Raw genomic sequence first — 18,688 nt, 5'->3', positions numbered from 1 at the left:
CTGGGAGATGATGGTTTGGTGATGGGGGGTGGGGTCATGGTCGAGGGGGCAGTAGGAAGAGATGTCCTCGAGTTGGCGTTTGGCTTCAGCGGTGTAGAGGTCACTGAGCCCCCTTTATCCGCTGGCTTAATGATGAGGTTGGGATTAGAGCAGAGGGATTGGAGGGCTGCGCATTGTGAGGGTGAGAGGTTGGAGTGGGGAAGGGGGGGGGTGGTCGACAGGTTGAGGCGGTTAATGTCCCGGCGCCAGTTGGAAATGAAGAGGTCGAGGGCAGGTAATTGGCCAGCGCGGGGTGTCCAGGTGGATGCAGTGTGTTGGAGGTGGGCGAAGGGGTCCTCAGAAGGTGGGCAGGAGTCCTGATTGTGAAAGTAAGCTCGGAGGCGGAGGCGACGGAAGAATTGTTCGATGTCACGGCATGTATTAAATTCATTGATGCGTGGACGGAGGGGGGTGAAGGTGAGTCCTTTGCGGAGGACTGATCGTTCGTCCTCAGTGAGTGGGAGGTCTGGGGGTGGGGGGGGGGGGGGGGGGGGGGGGGATGGTGAAAACTCAGCAGGGCTGGGAGCCAGTACCTGGAGTGGGTGTGATGGCGGGGGGAATGGGGGTGGAGGCATGAGCAGGGGTAATGTTCCCCTCGGGGTTCTGGGGGGGGTGGGGATAGTGACAGTGGGGTCTGTGGGGGGCATGTCAGCAGAATGCAGGTGAGTGGCACTGGTGGGGGCGGAGGTGGTGGTGATCATGGCAGTAGGGGTGGCGGACGTCACTAAGCGTGTGGCATCAGCGATGATGTGAGGGCCGGAAGTGGCTGTGGGAGTGGCCATGATGGGGGCGGAAGTGACATCATCACTCAGTGTGGGGGTGGTAGCTGCATCAGCCGCATGGCTAATGGCGTTTCCGAGGCCAGGGGAAGCTTCTGGAATGTTTGAGGAGCGCTGGTTATGGAGGTGGGTGGATAAAAGTTTGTTACACTTACAGTTTTTGATGTTTGAGATGGAGTTGAAATACTGTTTGTTGAGAGTATGAATTCTCCTGAGGATGTAGTACAGAGTGGGTCCTTTGCAATTCTGAGAGAGTGTGGCCCTCAGCTGGGGCAGGGCTGACTGTAGAGGGGTTAGGTGCTGGCGCATTGCTGCAAGCGTGGAGCGGAGGATCTTGAAGGAAAACTGTTGCTCGTGTTTTTGAATCTGTAGTCTGTACTGTTTGTCCTGTTCGGGTCCGAACTCTGCTGGTTTAAACGTGGTCCGGAGTCCGTGTGGGATGAGTTGGTTACGGAGGCAGGCACTGAGGAAGCAAATGTGGCTGTGGTAGCGAGTTTGTTTCACGACATGGTTGAAGAGCTTCAGAGCAGAGGAAATGACCTGGGAGTTGCAGTGGGAGAGGGACTCCCTGAGATTCTTGTAGAGAGAGGAGGAAAACTTCTTCAAGGCAGGCATCCTTGCAAGAGGATTCGCAGTCGGGTTAAAATCAACTAGGTAAAAACAATGACTGCAGATGCTGGAAAGCAAATACTGGATTAGTGGTGCTGGAAGAGCACAGCAGTTCAGACAGCATCCAACGAGCAGCGAAATCGACGTTTCGGGCAAAAGCCCTTCATCAGGAATAAAGGCAGTGAGCCTGAAGCATGGAGAGATAAGCTCTGTTCAGAACAGCATTCACTCTCTCAAAGGCACAGTAAACATCTTCAACTTCATAACACTACCAAGTTGTACCTTGTATACAGTGGTGTACATGTTCCAGTGTCATACTGGTCTTGAAACATTAATTCTGTTCCTCTCTCCACAGATGCTGTCAGATCTGTTAGCATTTCTTCAGGACTATTTTTATTTTAGATCTCCAGAATCTGAGTACTTTGCTTTTATTTTGTTGATGATGGAAACATTTTGAGAAATTAAAAACTGAATCAGATGCTGCAGAACTGGTTCTTGTGACTAAAAAATATATATATGACCAGCCAAGTTAAGTTTCTAGTCAATGATAACCACACGCAGAATGCCGATGATTCAATGACGTCAATACAGGGGTGAGGTTACCTGCTTTATTGTTGGCATGGTCATTGCATGTCTTGATGAGTACGTACCTGTCAGGCAATGAGGAAGTGGTCGAGCGAGGCAACCGTGGTTTACTAACTAAGTTGAATCTCTTGTGAAGAGGAAGAAGAATTCTTATGAAAAGAGGAGACTTGAAGGCTCAGTTAGGATGCTTGAGTGTTACAAGTTAGCCAGGAAGGGTCGAAAGAGAGCGAAGAAGAACCAGGAGGAGATGTGAGAAGGTAGGATCAAGGAAAACCCTAAAGCTTTCTATAGCTATGTTAGGAATAAAAGAATGATTACAGTAAAATTAGAGCCTGTCAAGAAGAGTAGCGAGAAGTTGTGCATGGAGTCCGAAGAGATAGGAGAGGTGTTAAATGCATATTTTTCTTCACAGGAAAAAGACAATGTTGTTGAGGAGAATACGGAGATTCAGGAAAATAGACTAGATGGGATCGAGGTTCATAAGGAGCTGGTGTTAGCAATTCCGCAAAGTGCGAAAATAGAAGAGTCCCCTGGACCGGATGGGTTTTATCCTAGGATTCTATAGGAAACTAGGGAAGAGATTACAGAGAGGCTTTGGCTTTGACCTTTATGTCGTCATTATCTACAGGAATACAGAAGAACCTTGATTATCCGAACAAAATGGGTGGGCAGTACGTCATTCGGATAACTGATCCAATGCCTCTCCTCTGGGATTTGGAGTTTTCTGAAGGTCCCTTTCTCCTCTTTCTGCTTGCCTTGCTCCCTCTCTCTGTCTCAGGGTTTGTTTCTGAGCAGACACACACTTGTGTGTAAGGGACCTGAAACATTGCTGTAGCCTCTCCCCACTGCTGCTTCACTTCAATGGAATTGACAGAGCAAACACTTGTTAAGTCCACTCCCCATTCAGGAGACTAGGCAGCAGCACAGTGAGTCAGTAAAGTCCCCTACCACACACCCCCACCAATGCCATGTTTTCAACTCTCCACATTTCCAGCCAGCAGCTGCCTCTGATCTCTTCTCCACAATGGGAACAAAATGAAGAAACGGAATGGAGATGGCAGCCGGACTGGACACCAACAGCAAGAGTGCTGCTGCCTTTTTTTTGGCGGTGGGGGGGGTGGTTTCTTGAAATGGCACACACACAACTTTTTATTGCAACGTTTTGACAAGTGCCAACTCTGCCGCATACAGGAGAATGTTGGAGAGATTATGTGGGGATGGGGTTTGATATGGTACACCCCTGCCTAGAACTCCACAGAAATTGGATTGGCAGCAGGAGGGGGAGCGGTTGTCTCGAAACCTTCAAAGCCCCCCAGTGGTTGCTGTGACCTCCTGGTTAGACACAGCCACTGTGTCATATTAAAAGAAAAAGCACAAGTGAAAACTCACCTCCCTTCAGATCTGGAGACTTCAAAAGGTGCTGTCAAGAACGTGAAAAGTGCAAATCGATCGAGGGAATTCCAGCCTCTGATGTTTTACTTTCCATTTGTTTGCTGCTCAGAGGCATGTGTCAGAGTTGTGTGAATCAGATGGACATTTGTGCAAAACCCATCTTCCAATTTCCTCAAAGAAAGCTGCCTGTTTTCACATTTACCAGCTGCAAAGTTAGGGGACTGCTGCAAAGCTGCTCTGTATGTGTTTTATTTTTAATTATTCCTGAAAAATGCTGAGAAAGAAAGATAACAGTTAACTTTTAGTGCTCTTGAGAGCGTAGGACTGTTAATTTCAAAGACTCAGACGAGAAGCCTTTGTAATGGGCTGGTGTGTTCTTTATTTGAGAATGTTCAGTGCATTCTGCCTGTCTTCATTTGAAGAGAGCAAGAGGTCAGTCATTTGGAGACGGTGTCTGGATCCAGGGTTGTTCTCAGCTGCATTTCAATAAGTCAAATTCAATTTTAATCATTGTAAACAAAAGATGCAATCATCGCACCAGTTTGGTAACACTACTTGAGAACGTGTATAAGGTATAAGCAGGTAGGGAAAGAGTTAAGTCCTAAGTTTTGTGAAACAAGAGGTTCAGCTGAGTATGACACAGATCAAATAAGAACTCAGAGTTAACAATGGGGTGCTGGAGGCAAGGGTAATGGATTAACAAGCTGTCATTATGTACAGCCATTTAACAATATTGAAAGAATTCAGCATGCAAGGTCTGCTAACAAGGGGAAAAGTATCCAGTTATAAGTCCAGTTAACAAAGTTAAGAATATCTATTGTATAACAGTAAAGCGCTTGGCCTCTACTTTCAATATGTATTGGATTGTAATGGTCACCTTATTAATATGTATGTTGCCTTATTTAGATGCTCCTCCCTGTAAAATGACTATATAGTTCACTGAGAAACTGTTGTTCAAGAGAAGATCAAGAACTCATGTCCCTGTGTACAAGAGTGATTGTTCTCTCTCCCTCCTGGGCCCAGAATAAAGATGAAGGAGGTAAAACTATGAACGTTTTGCTTCGACTTGGGTGGCTTGGGAGGGGAAGAGAAGAGACATGGGACAAGATGACACTCTCTAATGTAATGTATTTACGGGACCTTGAAATCTTCTTCGGATAATCAAGGTTCCTCTGTAGTGCTAGAAGAATGGAAGATAGCAAATGCTGTCACCTTCAAGAATGGGAGTAAGATACAACCTGGTAATTATAAATCAGTAAGCCTTACTTCATTTGTGGGTAAAAAGTGTTGGAAAGAATGATAATAGATAGGATTTACAATCATCTAGAAAGGAATCATTTGATTAGGGATAGTCAACACGGTTTTACGAAGGGTAGGTTGTGCCTCTCAAACCTTATTGAGTTGAGAAGGTGACCAAACAGGTGGAGGAGGATAAAGTGGTTAATGTGGTGTATATGATTTCAGTAAAGTGTTTGATAAGGTTCCCCATGGTAGGCTTTTACAGAAAAGAGGCATGGGATTAAGGGTTTATTTAGCAGTTTGGATCAGAAATTGGCTAGTTGAAAGAAAACAGAGTGTGGTGGTTGATGGGAAATGTTCATCCTGGAGTTCAGTTACTTGTGGCATACTGCAAGGATCTGTTTTGGGGCCATTGCTGTGTCATTTTTAAAAATGACCTGGATGAGAGCATAGAAAGATGGGTTAGTAAATTTGCACATTACACTAAAGTTGGTGGAGTTGTGGACAGTGCGGAAGGTTACAGAGGGACATTGATAAGCTTGAGAGTGGAATGAGAGGTGGCAAATGGAGTTTAATGTAAAAAGTGCGAGGTGATTCACTTTGGAAGGAATAACAAGAATACAGAGTACCAAGGTAATGATAAGATTCTTGGTAGTGTGGATGAGCAGAGAGATCTCTGTGTACATGTGCACAGATCCCTGAAAGTTGCCACCCAGGTTGGTAGGGCTGTTAAGAAGGCGTACATGTGTTAGCTTTTATTGGTAGAGGAATTGAGTTTTGAGCCATGAAGTCATGTTGCAGTTGTACAAAACTCTAGTGTGGCTGCACTTAAAGTATTGCATACAGTTCTGGTCACCGCATTATAGGAAGGACATGGAAGCATTGGAAAGGGTGCAGAGGAGATGTACCAGGATGCTGCTTGGTAGGGAGGGAAGGTCTTATGAGGAAAGGCTGAAGGACTTGAGGCTGTTTTCATGAGAGAGAAAGTTAAGAGGTGACTTAATAGATATATAAGATGATCAAAGGATTAGATATGCTCTCACTGTCCAGGAGAAAGTGAGGACTGCAGATGCTGGAGATCAGAGCTGAAAATGTGTTGCTGGAAAAGCGCAGCATCCAAGGAGGAGAATCGACATTTCGGGCATGAGCCCGAAGAAGGGCTCATGCCCGAAACATCGATTCTCCTACTCCTTGGATGCTGCCTGACCTGCTGCACTTTTCCAGCAACACATTTTCAGCTCTCACTGTCCACCCTTTTTCCTCGGATGGTGATAGCCAGCACGAGGGGACATAGCTTTGAACTCAGGGGTAATAGATGTAGGACAGATGTCAGAAGTACTCAGCGTATAGTAAAGGCATGCAATGCCCTGCTTGCAACAGTAGTCGACTTGCCAACTTTAAGGGCATTTAAATAGTCATTGGATAAATATATGGATGATAACGGAAAAGTGTAGGTTAGATGGGCTACAGATCGGCTTCACAGATTGGTGTAACATCAAGAGGTGAAGGGCCTGTACTGCGATGCATTGTTCAATGTGCTATTGTAGCATACAATTGGCAGGTAATGTTACTCATCACTTATCAATCCCAACCTGCATATTACATCAACTGGTACATTAGCAATGAAGCTGTGTGGATGGCACTGAACACTGCAATCATCAGCAAGCATCTCCACTTCCATTCTTATAATGCAGGGGATGTCATTGATGAAGCAGCTGAAAATGGTTGGGCCCCAGGAAATGCTTGCAGCCATGCCCTGGAGGTGAGCTGAGTGGCCTTCAACAACCAGTCACCGTCCATTGTGTGATGTATAGACTCCAGTCTACAGGTAGACAGAGTCGTAAAGGGGTGTCTGGCATACTTGGCTTCACTGATCAGAGCACTGAGTTGGGATATCATGTTACAGCTATACAAGACATTGGTAAGGCCATATTTAGAATACTACATACAATTCTGGATACCCTGCTTTAGGAAGGATGTTATTAAACTAGAAAAGGGTGCAAGAAAGACTTACAAGGATGTTACCAAGACTAGAGGGCTCAAGTTGTAAGGAGAGGCTAGGGCATTGATCCCTGGAGCATAGGAGGCAGAGGGTAACCTTCTAGAGGGTTATAAATATAGGGGAGTGGGGGACGGTGGCACAGATAAAGTGAATAGCCAAGGTCTTTTCCCCAGAACAGGGGGAAAGGCATAGGTTTAAGGTAAGAGAGGAAAGATTTAAAAGAGACCTGAAGGGCAACATTTTCCACCAAGTGGTACAGGCAAATGGGAATGGTTCAGTTTAGTGAACTTGGTCAGCATTGACAAGTTGGCCCAAAGGTTGCATTACTCTTTGATTCAGGCAGTTAAAGAGCATTCCCCAATTCCCATCGACATCATCAATTTTACCAGGGCTCCTCAATATTACTGTGGGTCAAATATTATCTTGATGTCATCAGCAGTCATTCTTACCACATTTGAGTACGACAAGAGTTCTTTGGCCAACTGTTCAAATCTAATCCTAAAAACGAAGTTGATCCAAAGTCATTTACGAATGTAAGATTGAGGGCATTGCTGAGAGTTAGGACTGATTTTCATCTCCAGTTCATGGTTTTTTTTTTTGCAAACTACAAATGCTCTAGTAATAATCAAATAAGAATGCAACAAAACTAAGTTGACAAGAGCACAGGATAGTATGTTTAACCACACCTACTGCAAAGAAATAAAAGAATGAAAATGCACCATGTTGTCAGTTGCAGATGACATTGTCCATCTGAGTTTGGTTAAGAAACATTAAAAGAGAAAGAGTAGGCCATTTGGCTCTTTGACTTGCTCCACCATTCAACATGATCATGGCTGTTCCTGCTTTTACCCCCTATACCCTTTGATCCCTTTAGCCCCAAGAACTATATCTGCCTCCTTCTTAAAAACATTCAATGTTTTGTACTCAACTTCCTTCTGTGGCAAAGAATTCCACAGGCTCACCATTCTCTGAAATTTTTCAACTCAATACTAAATGGCCTACCTCATATCCTTAGACTGTACCCCAGTTCTGGATGACCCAGTAATCAAGAATGTTGACAAGCAGCAATCACTTGCTAAATAGTACAATTGTCCACCTAGGAAATCATGCGTCACTGGTCATGGGGAATACCTTTCCTACGTTTAGTTAGAATTTAATTCAGTTAGAATTTAAATTTCAATGAGATTCCACAGTCCCTTCTTCTAAGCTCCGGTGAAGATAATCCTAACTGATCCAATCTCTTCTATACTTCTATGAGTTTAGTTAAGGTTTTTTCAGTACTATTACAAGGCTAGAAATCTGTTAGACATTCCTACATGAAGAAGTTGAGAGAAAGATGGTCAGCCACTTGGAAGGCAACAACACTTTCAAGGAAGTGAAAAAAAAGAGGGAAAGGTGATTTAAGATGGCTGGGAATTTGATATAAGAAGGGGATCAGAGTCCTACTCTACTAACCCATGGTCACTGGGGTTTAAATTCAGTACTTCGATCAAACCTTGACACTGATTTGTTGACCCAGACTATTTCTTGCTATTATGATAATCCACTGCAGGTTGGTGCAGTTGAGACACTACCTGCCACATCAGCTGGTTACCTGTCATCTCTGTCATGTGCTCCTGCGGGATACCCATCACCTTGTAACAAGCTTCGATTTGCTGAGCGACCAGGGGTTTGGTGGGGGCCATGAACACGATCTTCCCAGAGGGATACCAGCGGTAAAAGTTGTACATGACCACGGCCGCGATGAAGGTCTTGCCCAGGCCGGTGGGCAGGCACACCAGGGTGTTTTGGAAGAGGGCCGCCCGGGCCATGTCGAATTGGTAAGGCCGGAGGGGATAATTACTCGGGTAAATCCACACATCGCCAGAGGACAGGTCGAAGCCGGGGAGGGAAGCTGGCTGCAGGCTCCCAGAGTCCGGCCTGGGGCTGCCCAGGGACCGCTCAGCCTCAAACACCGCCACCAGCAGCACATCATCATCATCCTCCTCCTCCTCCTCCCCGTCATGGAAACCATCCCCTGGAGTCGGGGTTGCCGCAGGCCCGGTCTCAGCGCTCCTCCCATCCTGGGACCGGGACTGAGATCGGGGCGCCGTGTTGCCCCAGCTCTGAAACAGTGTCCGCTGCCGCCCGCCGCTCATTCGAGAAACTTCTCAGGAACGACCCAAATGACGCGCGCGACCTGCAGCAGGCGACTCGGCGCCAATGACCGCCGGACATTCAAATCTGGCGTACCCCTATGACGTAAGCACGCAGGCCCCGCCTTTCGTTGCTTGAGACAAGACAGAGCCTAGGGAGTTCCAGGCTGCCCTTAATGGACACTTTCAGAGCAGTGGCTCAAGTGGTCCTGTAGTGATATCCATATCCCTGAACCAGATGATTAGATTAGATTAGATTAGATTCTCTACAACGTGGAAACAGGCCCTTCGGCCCAACAAATCCACACCGCCCCTCCGAAGAGAAACCTACCCAAACCCATTCCCCTACTCTATGTTTTTACTCCTGACTAACACACAACACTTAGAGAGGTTTGGGGAAAATACCTCAACTACAGGAGATTAAATTGCCCCACGAAACAGATGCCAGGTTTTCCCACCCATCTTGTACATGTTGTGGGAAATAAGAGAGGAGGCTGGTACCTCAGAGTCCTTAATATTCTGGGGTCATGGTTTTTCTTTAAAAAATGAAATATTACTGCAGTAAAGTGTGAATTGCACACAATCAATTAAATCAAGTACGCTAGTAATGACAGCACAGGTGCTCAGTTTCTGTAAGAAATCCGCAGTGTTACGACAGAAGCTGGGGATCCCCATACAATAGGTTTCAAGATGCCTTCAATATACCCGGAGAGATTCTCACATAGGGTCCCATTGCCCGACACGATGGGACGTCCTGATGTGTTGGCTTTGTGTACATTTGGAAGGCAGTAAAAGTCGCCTACACAAGAAGTATGTAGGATGAGGGCGCGTAGGGAACTCTGAAGGACTGGATCCAAAGTTCTGATCAATATGTTTAATTCACGGGCGTGTTCTTTGGTCAATGGACCCATTGGTTCTAGCATCAGACACGGAGGAGTTCATCAGACGACTGAGACTCCGGGAATTCTTTCAAGATGCCAGTAGTGATCCCAATGAGCCCACTGATGGACTGGAACAGTCATCACAGGGATCTGAAGAGGAGCGACCAAAGAAGGTGTCAACTTGGACCCCACCGGAGGGCCGGTGCCCCGGGCTTGACATGTATGCTCAAACCGTCAGGAAATATATAAATGCCAGATTCATCAGCCGTACACACAAGGTAGAGCAAAACATCACCTGTTCATAACGCAATGCCATCCAGGCTCTCAAAACCAATCACAACATTGTCATCAAACCAGCAGAAAAAGGAGGAGCCATTGTCATTCAGAATAGGACAGATTACTGCAAGGAGGTGTAACAACAACTGAACAACCAGGAAACTCCATGCAACTACCAGCTGATCCGACCAAAGAACACGCCCATGAATTAAACACATTGATCAGGACTTTGGATCCAGTCCTTCAGAGTTCCCTGCGCGCCCTCATCCCACGTACTTCTTGTGTAGGTGACTTTTACTGCCTCCCAAAGGTAGCCAACACACCAGGATGTCCCATCGTGTCGGGCAATGGGACCTTATGTGAGAATCTCTCCGGATATGTTGAAGGCATCTTGAAACCTATTGTACAGGGGATCCCCAGCTTCTGTCGCGACACTACTGATTTCTTACTGAAACTCGACACCCACATATCAGTCGAACCGGGAACATTCCTCGTCCACAACAGACATTTCCACACTCTACACCAGCACCCCCAACATGATGGCATCACAACAACAGCCTCAGTACTCAACACCAACAACTGCCAATCTCCAAACACTATCCTACAACTCATCCACTTTATCCTTGATCACAATGTCTTCACCTTTCACAACTAGTTCTTCATCCAGACACATGGAACAGCCATGGGGACCAAATTTGCACCCCAATATGCCAACATTTTTATGCACGGGCTCGAACAAGACTTCTTCTCTATGCAGGATCTCCATCCAACATTATGCACCAGGTACATTGACAACATTTTCTTCCTCTGGACCCATGGTGAGGATAAAACTACACAGTGACATCAACAAGTTTCATCCCACCATCAAACTCACCATGGACTACTCTCGACTATTTGTCTCATTCTTGGACACATGCATCTCCATCAAGGATGGACACCTCAGCACCACACTCTACCGCAAACCCACAGACAACCTCACGATGCTACACTTCTCCAGCTTCCACTCAAAACGTATTAAAACAGCCATCCCCTATGGACGACCCCTACGCGTACACCGGATCTGCTCAGATGAGGAGGAACGTGACGGGCACCTGAAAGTATTCAGGGATGCCCTCACAAGAACGGGATACGACGCCCAACTCATCAACTGCCAGTTCCGGCGTGCCACAGCAAGGAACCGCAATGACCTCCTCAGGAGACAAACACGTGCTGCAACTGACAGGGTACCCTTCGTTGTTCAGTATTTCCCAGGAGCTGAAAAACTACGCCATGTTCTTCATGACCTGCAACACATTATCAATGAGGATGAGCACCTCACCAAGACCTTCCCCACACCTCCACTACTTGCCTTTAAACAACCACCAAACCTCAAACAGATCATTGTTTATAGCAAGCTGCCCGGCTGTCAGGGCAACTCCATACAACCCTGTCACGGCAGGCGCTGCAAGACGTGTCAGATTGTGGACATTACGCCTTGTACATGGCAGGTACTCATGTGACTCAGCCAATGTTGTCTATCTTTTAGGTTGCAGGCAAGGATGCCCTGAGGCATTGTACATTGGGGAAACCGAGCAAAGGCTATGACAACAGATGAATGGGCACTGCAAAACAATCAACATACAGGAGTGTTCCCTCCCAGTTGGGGAACACTTCAGTGGTCCAGGACATTCGACCTCGGACCTTCGGGTGACCATCCTCCAAGGCAGACTTCGGGACAGGCAGCAGCGAAAAGTGGCCAAGCAGAGGCTGATAGCGAAGTTCAGTACCCCCTAGGGAGGGCCTCAACCGGGACCTTGAGTTCATGTCACATTACAGGTGACCACCATTGCACTATACACACACACACAGACACTCCTACACACACACGCACTCTCTCTCATACACACACACAGGCACTCTTAGCGCACATACACATGGACACACATATACACAGATGCGCACACAGACACCCACACACGCCCTTACAGACACATACACTTTCGCACTCACACATGCACACCCTCACAGACTTAAGACACTCTACACTCACTACACACACACACATACACTTTCTCATACTCACAACCCCCAACCCAGACAGACCTACAGACAAAAACCCGCATGCACACATATATTTTGTGGGGTAAATTTGTACTTTCAGGGTTACATTGTACTTTGCTCAAAAACTGCATGCATTCATGTAGAACGCTGAGCTCAAAAACTGAATGAATTAATGTAAAACTCCATTATCTCACTTTTTAGATTAGAATCAATGTAAACATCATGGCATAGACAGAGAACACAGGGGGCTAACACCTTCAACATATTGTCTAGCTATCACCATTGTTAACAGCTAACCTGAGAATGCAACTTTTTAAAAAAGGTTTCGTGATTTACACATAAAAGAAGTGAAACAATCATGGCATTCAAACAGATGAAAGACTTAACAGACAATCGATTTTTCAATGTATAATTTCAATTACATCACACTGTAAATGTTTGCTATAAATTCTGTGGGTTAGGATTGAGCTCTCCACTATCACCTGATGAAGGAGTGACGCTCCGAAAGCTAGTGTGCTTCCAATTAAACCTGTTGGACTATAACCTGATGTTGTATGATTTTCAACAAAAGAAGCTTACACATTGAGAATATTCTGTCATTCAATTCAGTGGAACCTTGTGTTTTTTTCTCTCTTCATATACCAGTATGCTTCATTCATCATCCTTGCTCCCAGCATCAACTGGGGAGATTGTGTCAAGAGTTAGAGGAGTTGAAAACCTACATCTCCAATAAAACACACTATCTTAATGAAAAGTATTTCCTGGAGATTAACTGGGTTATATGTAAGTTTTGTGAAGGAAGTGTTTATTTTTATGATTTGTGTAACATTTGATAATTTTTTGCTTTCCAAACAAAGATTTGAAATTTTGACCTATGGTCAGTGTATCTTTTGGTTTCTTCTCTTGTTTTACAGGATTTCACCCATCATGCTAATAACCAATGCATTAATTCATTAGGGTGGGTTCACTGATTCCCTGTTAAAATTGGAGATGGGATAATGAAAAAGGACAACTATTTTGGACAGAGAAAGTCAACCAATGATTACAAACACAGAGTGCTGAAGAAACTTGACAGGTCTGGCAATTTTTGAGGAGAGGAAAAAAGAATTAACATTTTGACGCTGGTATTACTCTTCTTCAGAACTGGTTTGTTTCCAAAGTAATAGTTGATTGGTTACAACCAATGTTAACTGTTTTCTGGATTAGTGGTGCTGGAAGAGCATAGCAGTTCAGGCAGCATCCAACGAGCAGCGAAATCGACGTTTCGGGCAAGAGCCCTTCATCAGGAATAAAGCTGGTGAAGGGCTCTTGCCCGAAACGTCGATTTCGCTGCTCGTTGGATGCTGCCTGAACTGCTGTGCTCTTCCAGCACCACTAATCCAGAATTTGGTTTCCAGCATCTGCAGTTATTGTTTTTACCTCAATGTTAACTGTTGCCAGTTGGGAATAGCTGACAGTCACAACTTGTCTCATATAACATTTGGGACTGTTTTACCATTCCACTTAACTCATATTCCTTCTGGTGTGAAATCATTTATTCAAACCATTTCCTCTATCCAAAAAATTTCATTCAACAGTTCACTTAATCAATTGTGAGAAAGAAATTAAGAAACCATAAGACCATAAGACCATAAGACATAGGAGTGGAAGTAAGGCCATTCGGCCCATCGAGTCCACTCTGCCATTCAATCATGGCTGATGCGCATTTCAGCTCCACTTACCAGCGTTCTCCCCGTAGCCCTTAATTCCTCTAGACAACAAGAATCTATCAATCTCGGCCTTGAAGACATTTAACGTCCCGGCCTCCACTGCACTCCGTGGCAATGAATTCCACAGGCCCACCAATCTCTGGCTGAAGAAATGTCTCCGCATTTCTGTTCTGAAATGACCCCCTCTAATTCTAAGGCTGTGTCCACGGGTCCTAGTCTCCTCGTCTAACGGAAACAATTTCCTAGCATCCACCTTTTCCAAGCCATGTATTATTTTGTACGTCTCTATTAAATCTCCCCTTAATCTTCTAAACTCCAACGAATACAATCCCAGTATCCTCAGCCGTTCCTCATATGCTAGACCTGTCATTCCAGGGATCATCCGTGTGAATCTCTGCTGGACACGTTCCAGTGCCAGTATGTCCTTCCTGAGGTGTGGGGACCAAAACTGGACACAGTACTCCAAATGGGGCCTAACCAGTGCTTTATAAAGTCTTAGTAGTACATCTCTGCTTTTATATTCCAACCCTCTTGAGATAAGAGACAACATTGCATTCGCTTTCTTAATCACAGACTCAACCTGCATGTTTACCTTTAGAGAATCCCCAACTAGCACTCCCAGATCCCTTTGTGCTTTGGCTTTATTAATTTTCTCACCATTTAGAAAGTAGTCCATGCTTTTATTCTTTTTGCCAAAGTGCAAGACCTCGCACTTGCTCACGTTAAATTCCATCAGCCATTTCCTGGACCACTCTCCCAACCTGTCTAGATCCTTCTGTAGCCTCCCCACTTCCTCAGTACTACCTGCCTGTCCACCTAACTTCGTATCATCGGCAAACTTCGCTAGAATGCCCCCAGTTCCCTCATCCAAATCATTAATATAATATAAACAATTGTAACAAATCTAAATATTATAATTGAAAGCATTTTCTAAATTATTTTCACAATGAATTTACTGTCACTTGCTCTACTTAACTCAAATTTAATTAAATTAGATTGACAATTTTTGCTATAATTATCTACTGATCATTTTCTATGTCCTCAGTGTCCCTCAAAATTCTCAGGATCAAAGTTAGCAAATACACCTATTTCCTCTCAATGTTTGTTAATACTCAGATCATTTCATCATCAGTGCCAAAGGTACAACGTGTGATGAAACTATGGCTTTAAGAGGTGTACTTTTCCATAGTTTTTTTTGAAAGAAGGTTTTGAGCTATAGATACCAAGCTGTCTCTTCTAAGCCAATAAAGTAATCAGCTTGTGAAGCCTGGGATTTTTTTTAAAGTAATAAAAGAAGCAGCATGAATAGGTAGAGTCAGGCTCTCACAGAACCAAGGGTTTAGTTTAGCTTTCAGCAGTTGTTGGGGTTTTGAAGTTGGCTGTGGAATCTGTTATATATCTCTCTGCCATAGCAAAAAACTTTGGTTCTTTCTCTACTGCCAGACCTGCATGTGAAACAATCTGTTTCATTGACTTTGCCTTTGCCAAGGGTATGTTTATGGGGTGGTACATTATTGGAACATTTGTTGTTTAGTAGGTAAATAATCTATTATTCTGTTAGGTTTTCCAATAAAGTTAAGGTTACACCAATTCATCTTTCATTTGTATTTTAACTGTAGGGTAAGAAAGTGTGTTTTACTTAAAGTTGAGTAGTGTAACCAGTTGAATTACATCTGGAACACAATACCTTACACTTGTCTTTAAACAAGATAAAAATTAGTAATAGAGTTGAAAGGAATTTGGTCTGGTCCATAATAACCTTTGGCCAGTGTGGGGAGGGGTGGGGAGAGAAGGGAAGGAAAAAGAAAAGATAGACCCAGGAAAACAAAAAGAAAAAGAAAGGATAGGCCTAGCAAAAGAAATGGAAAAAGTGAGAGTTTTTGAACTTCTGAAGTTGGCACTGAGAAAGGGAAGTGGACTTAAAATGGCAAAGGTAGAAATAGTGATGGGGTCAATGATGAAGAGCAAACTTATTGTAGCCAAACACCTAGTGGGGATCTGTTTAAATATGTCCAAGCACTACTAAAGTTTGACATGAGGAACCTAGAAGTTGTTTTCATTTCATTTGAGAAAGTGGCTAAGCAAATGAAATGAGGTACCCACATGTCCATGTGGGTATTGAATTTAATTGAATCTTTTATTGTCACATGTATTCAATATAAAATATGGTGAAAAGTTTATACCAACGCCATGAATCTGCACCATTCTCATTAACATAAAATAAAATTAAAAATAAAGAAAGTTAACTTAAAGACAGTCCAACTTTTCCTTCTTCAAACTTCAGCCCACTCCACTCTATAGCCAGAATTCCGCATGAGGATTCACCAGTCCACACCACACTACTGCCACAGAGTTCCACTTCAAGCTTCACAGGCTAGCCAACTCTTTAGCCACACTGCCTCTGAAGACACACCACCTTGGACCCCATTGAAGCCACCTTCTCACCAAAGACCTCTCTTTAGAAGGTAAATTTAAGTAAAAACTAAAACAAAAACTGTGGAAAGGAGATGATAAAAGGAAAGGAAAACAATAAACCTCAAAGACAATATAATCAAAGTGAGTTGTAGCAAATGGAGCTCACCCCTAGTGATGGTGCCAAAACCACATGGTACACAACAAATTATTGACTATCACAATGTCAATACAGTTATGAAACCTGATTCATATCCATACCACAACTGGAAGAATGTACTGAGAAAGTGGACAGGGAACATATATTTTGAAGCTAAGATTACTCAAAGGAAACTGGGAGGTACCTTCATCCAAAAGAATGATGGAAATTTCAGCTTTTGTGACACCAAATGAACTTTACCAGTTTAAAGTTATGCTGAAAATGCATCAGCTACATTTCAATGACTAACCAATAAAGTCACTTGTATATAATCAATTGTGTGATTTACATTGACAATCTGGTGTTTTTAGTCACACAAGGGAGGAACATCTGGAGCAAGTATTGAAAATGTTTTATCAACTTTAGGAGGCAGGCTTGGTGATAAACCTGGCTGACATTGAGTTCCCAAATCATGTTCCAATGCCATAATGATCAAACATGGGCAGATGACCCCACAGGATGTGAAAACAAATGTTTTTTGGGAGTTTCCCATACCATTGACAAAGAGAGAAGTTCTCTGATTCTGAGGACAGAGTAGTTTTAAATTGGCAATTTGTACCAAAGTTTAGCAATGTGATTGCATCACTAACAGACATGTTGAAGAAGTGTAGAAAATTTCAATGGAAGAAGAAATGTCAGAAGGCATTTGACAGGCTGAAAGCTGGGTTAACCACTGCCCCAGTGTTAGCCACATCTAATTATGCAAAGCCTTTTAAGGTGGCTACTGATGTAAAGGATGTGGGGTGTTGGTGCTGTATTCTTGGAAGAGGATGACGTGAAGATAGAAAAGCTTATTGACTATTTTGCCAGAAAGTTGAATGTACATCAAAAATACATCCGCAATTGAGAAGAAAATCCAGAGTTTGGTGTTGGTGTTGTGACATTTCAATATTTACATTGCCCATAAAATGTCTGAGATAATTTTATATACTGATCATAACCCCAATGTTTTTGGAAAAATATTAAAGATAAAAATATTAGACTGTTAAGATGAAATTTATTATTACAGCCATTTAATTTGAAAATTATACACGTGGCAGGATTGTCAACGTGTTGTCATGACTTTGATGAAAGACGATGAAGGTGTTTGGTGATGGAAGAAATAGATTGAAATGCACTGTAGTATGAAATATTTGCATGCTTACAGCCAATGTAATGTATATGTATTGTAATGTACTAAATAGTGAAAGATTAAAGATTTTTAAAATGAAGCCATCTTTGTATATCGATGGTTCATTTTATATAAGGAGGGAAGTGTCACGATACTATGGCTTTGAGAGCTGAATTTTGTCCAGTTTGGTTTTGAAGAGGGGTTTTGAGCCATAAGTGACAAACTGAAGTAATCAGCTTGAGGTCTTTGTTTTTAATTTAGACTAATAGAAGCAGCATAAACGGACAGATTTAGGCTCGCAAAGAATCAGGGTTTTAGTTTAGCTTTCAGCAGTTGAAGGGGGTTTTAAAGTTGGTTGGGGAAGCTGTTACATTTTCCAGTAAAGTTTTACCATTTCTTCTTCTGTTTGTATTTTAACAGTTGAGTAAAAATAAAGGGTGTTTTGCTTAAAGCTGAGTAGTGTAACCAATCCTTCTGGAACACAGTACCTTACACTTGCTTTAAATAAGATCAAAGTTAGGATCTAGGTATCTCCTTGATATATTTGATGAGGATTTGGACTGGTCCATAACAAAAGATAACAGCTGTTGTACTATTACATTTACAGTGACTGTCTGCATTTTTAATGTTATATTGAGTGGAATCTTCCCAGCCCCTGAAAGTTAGGAAGGAAAAAACAGGTGATAAAATCCAGTGAGAACTTGCTGAACAGTCCAAAAATAGTCAATTTTCAACCAAGTGTTGGATGATGAGACAAGATTCTCTCTAGTGAGCAACGAGATGCCAATTTGCATGAAATATTGCTCATGATTATCCTCATTGCTACTCCTTCACATCTCATCAATGTGCAATTTCTCATTCTTTCACCTGTCAGATAGAAACTTTATGCCAAGATTTCTTGACATGAAATCAGAGCAGTTACCTAGCAACTCCAGCTTGCCACTTGCTCCTCCAGATCACCATCTTGAATACCAATATCTCATAGTGCACTCATGGGCAGCATCCTCACACATACAAGAAATACAGACATTGGCATCCAACATATATCAGCCCCACTGCTCCATTATGGCACATCTCCCATCCACTGTACTTCAGTACTGCACTTTGGAACACATCAAGACCTCAATAAAATGCTACAGCCTGGACATTTTACACACAGAGAGTAGCATCCAACTCAGGGATTGGATTAGGATACATCCAAGGGCTCTTTACACAATCTCTTACTTTTTGCCAACTTTAATGCTTCCCACATCTGAGCCCTGGCTTGCATTTTTGCACTT

The 18,688-nt window shown here is 43.5% G+C and overlaps 1 protein-coding gene across 2 annotated transcripts in view; it reads right to left on the bottom strand.

Moving 5' to 3' along the window:
* fancm (FA complementation group M) overlaps positions 1 to 8,852 on the bottom strand; it is a 176,952-nt gene extending 168,100 nt beyond the window's left edge. Inside the window, exon 1 of one of the 2 annotated variants that reach the window (XM_072568442.1) lies at positions 8,240 to 8,852. In XM_072568442.1, the coding sequence (XP_072424543.1) occupies positions 8,240 to 8,783 (544 nt within the window). In that variant the 5' untranslated portion in view covers positions 8,784 to 8,852. The remainder of the gene's footprint in view (positions 1 to 8,239) is intronic. The other variant, XM_072568440.1, reaches the window with a different exon arrangement.
* Positions 8,853 to 18,688: the final 9,836 nt, after the last annotated feature.

Source organism: Chiloscyllium punctatum, chromosome 4, assembly GCF_047496795.1.
Source record: "Chiloscyllium punctatum isolate Juve2018m chromosome 4, sChiPun1.3, whole genome shotgun sequence".
Taxonomy (NCBI): domain Eukaryota; kingdom Metazoa; phylum Chordata; class Chondrichthyes; order Orectolobiformes; family Hemiscylliidae; genus Chiloscyllium; species Chiloscyllium punctatum.
The sequence above is the reverse complement of the archived record's forward strand: the minus strand, read 5'-3'. Positions and strand labels throughout refer to the sequence as shown.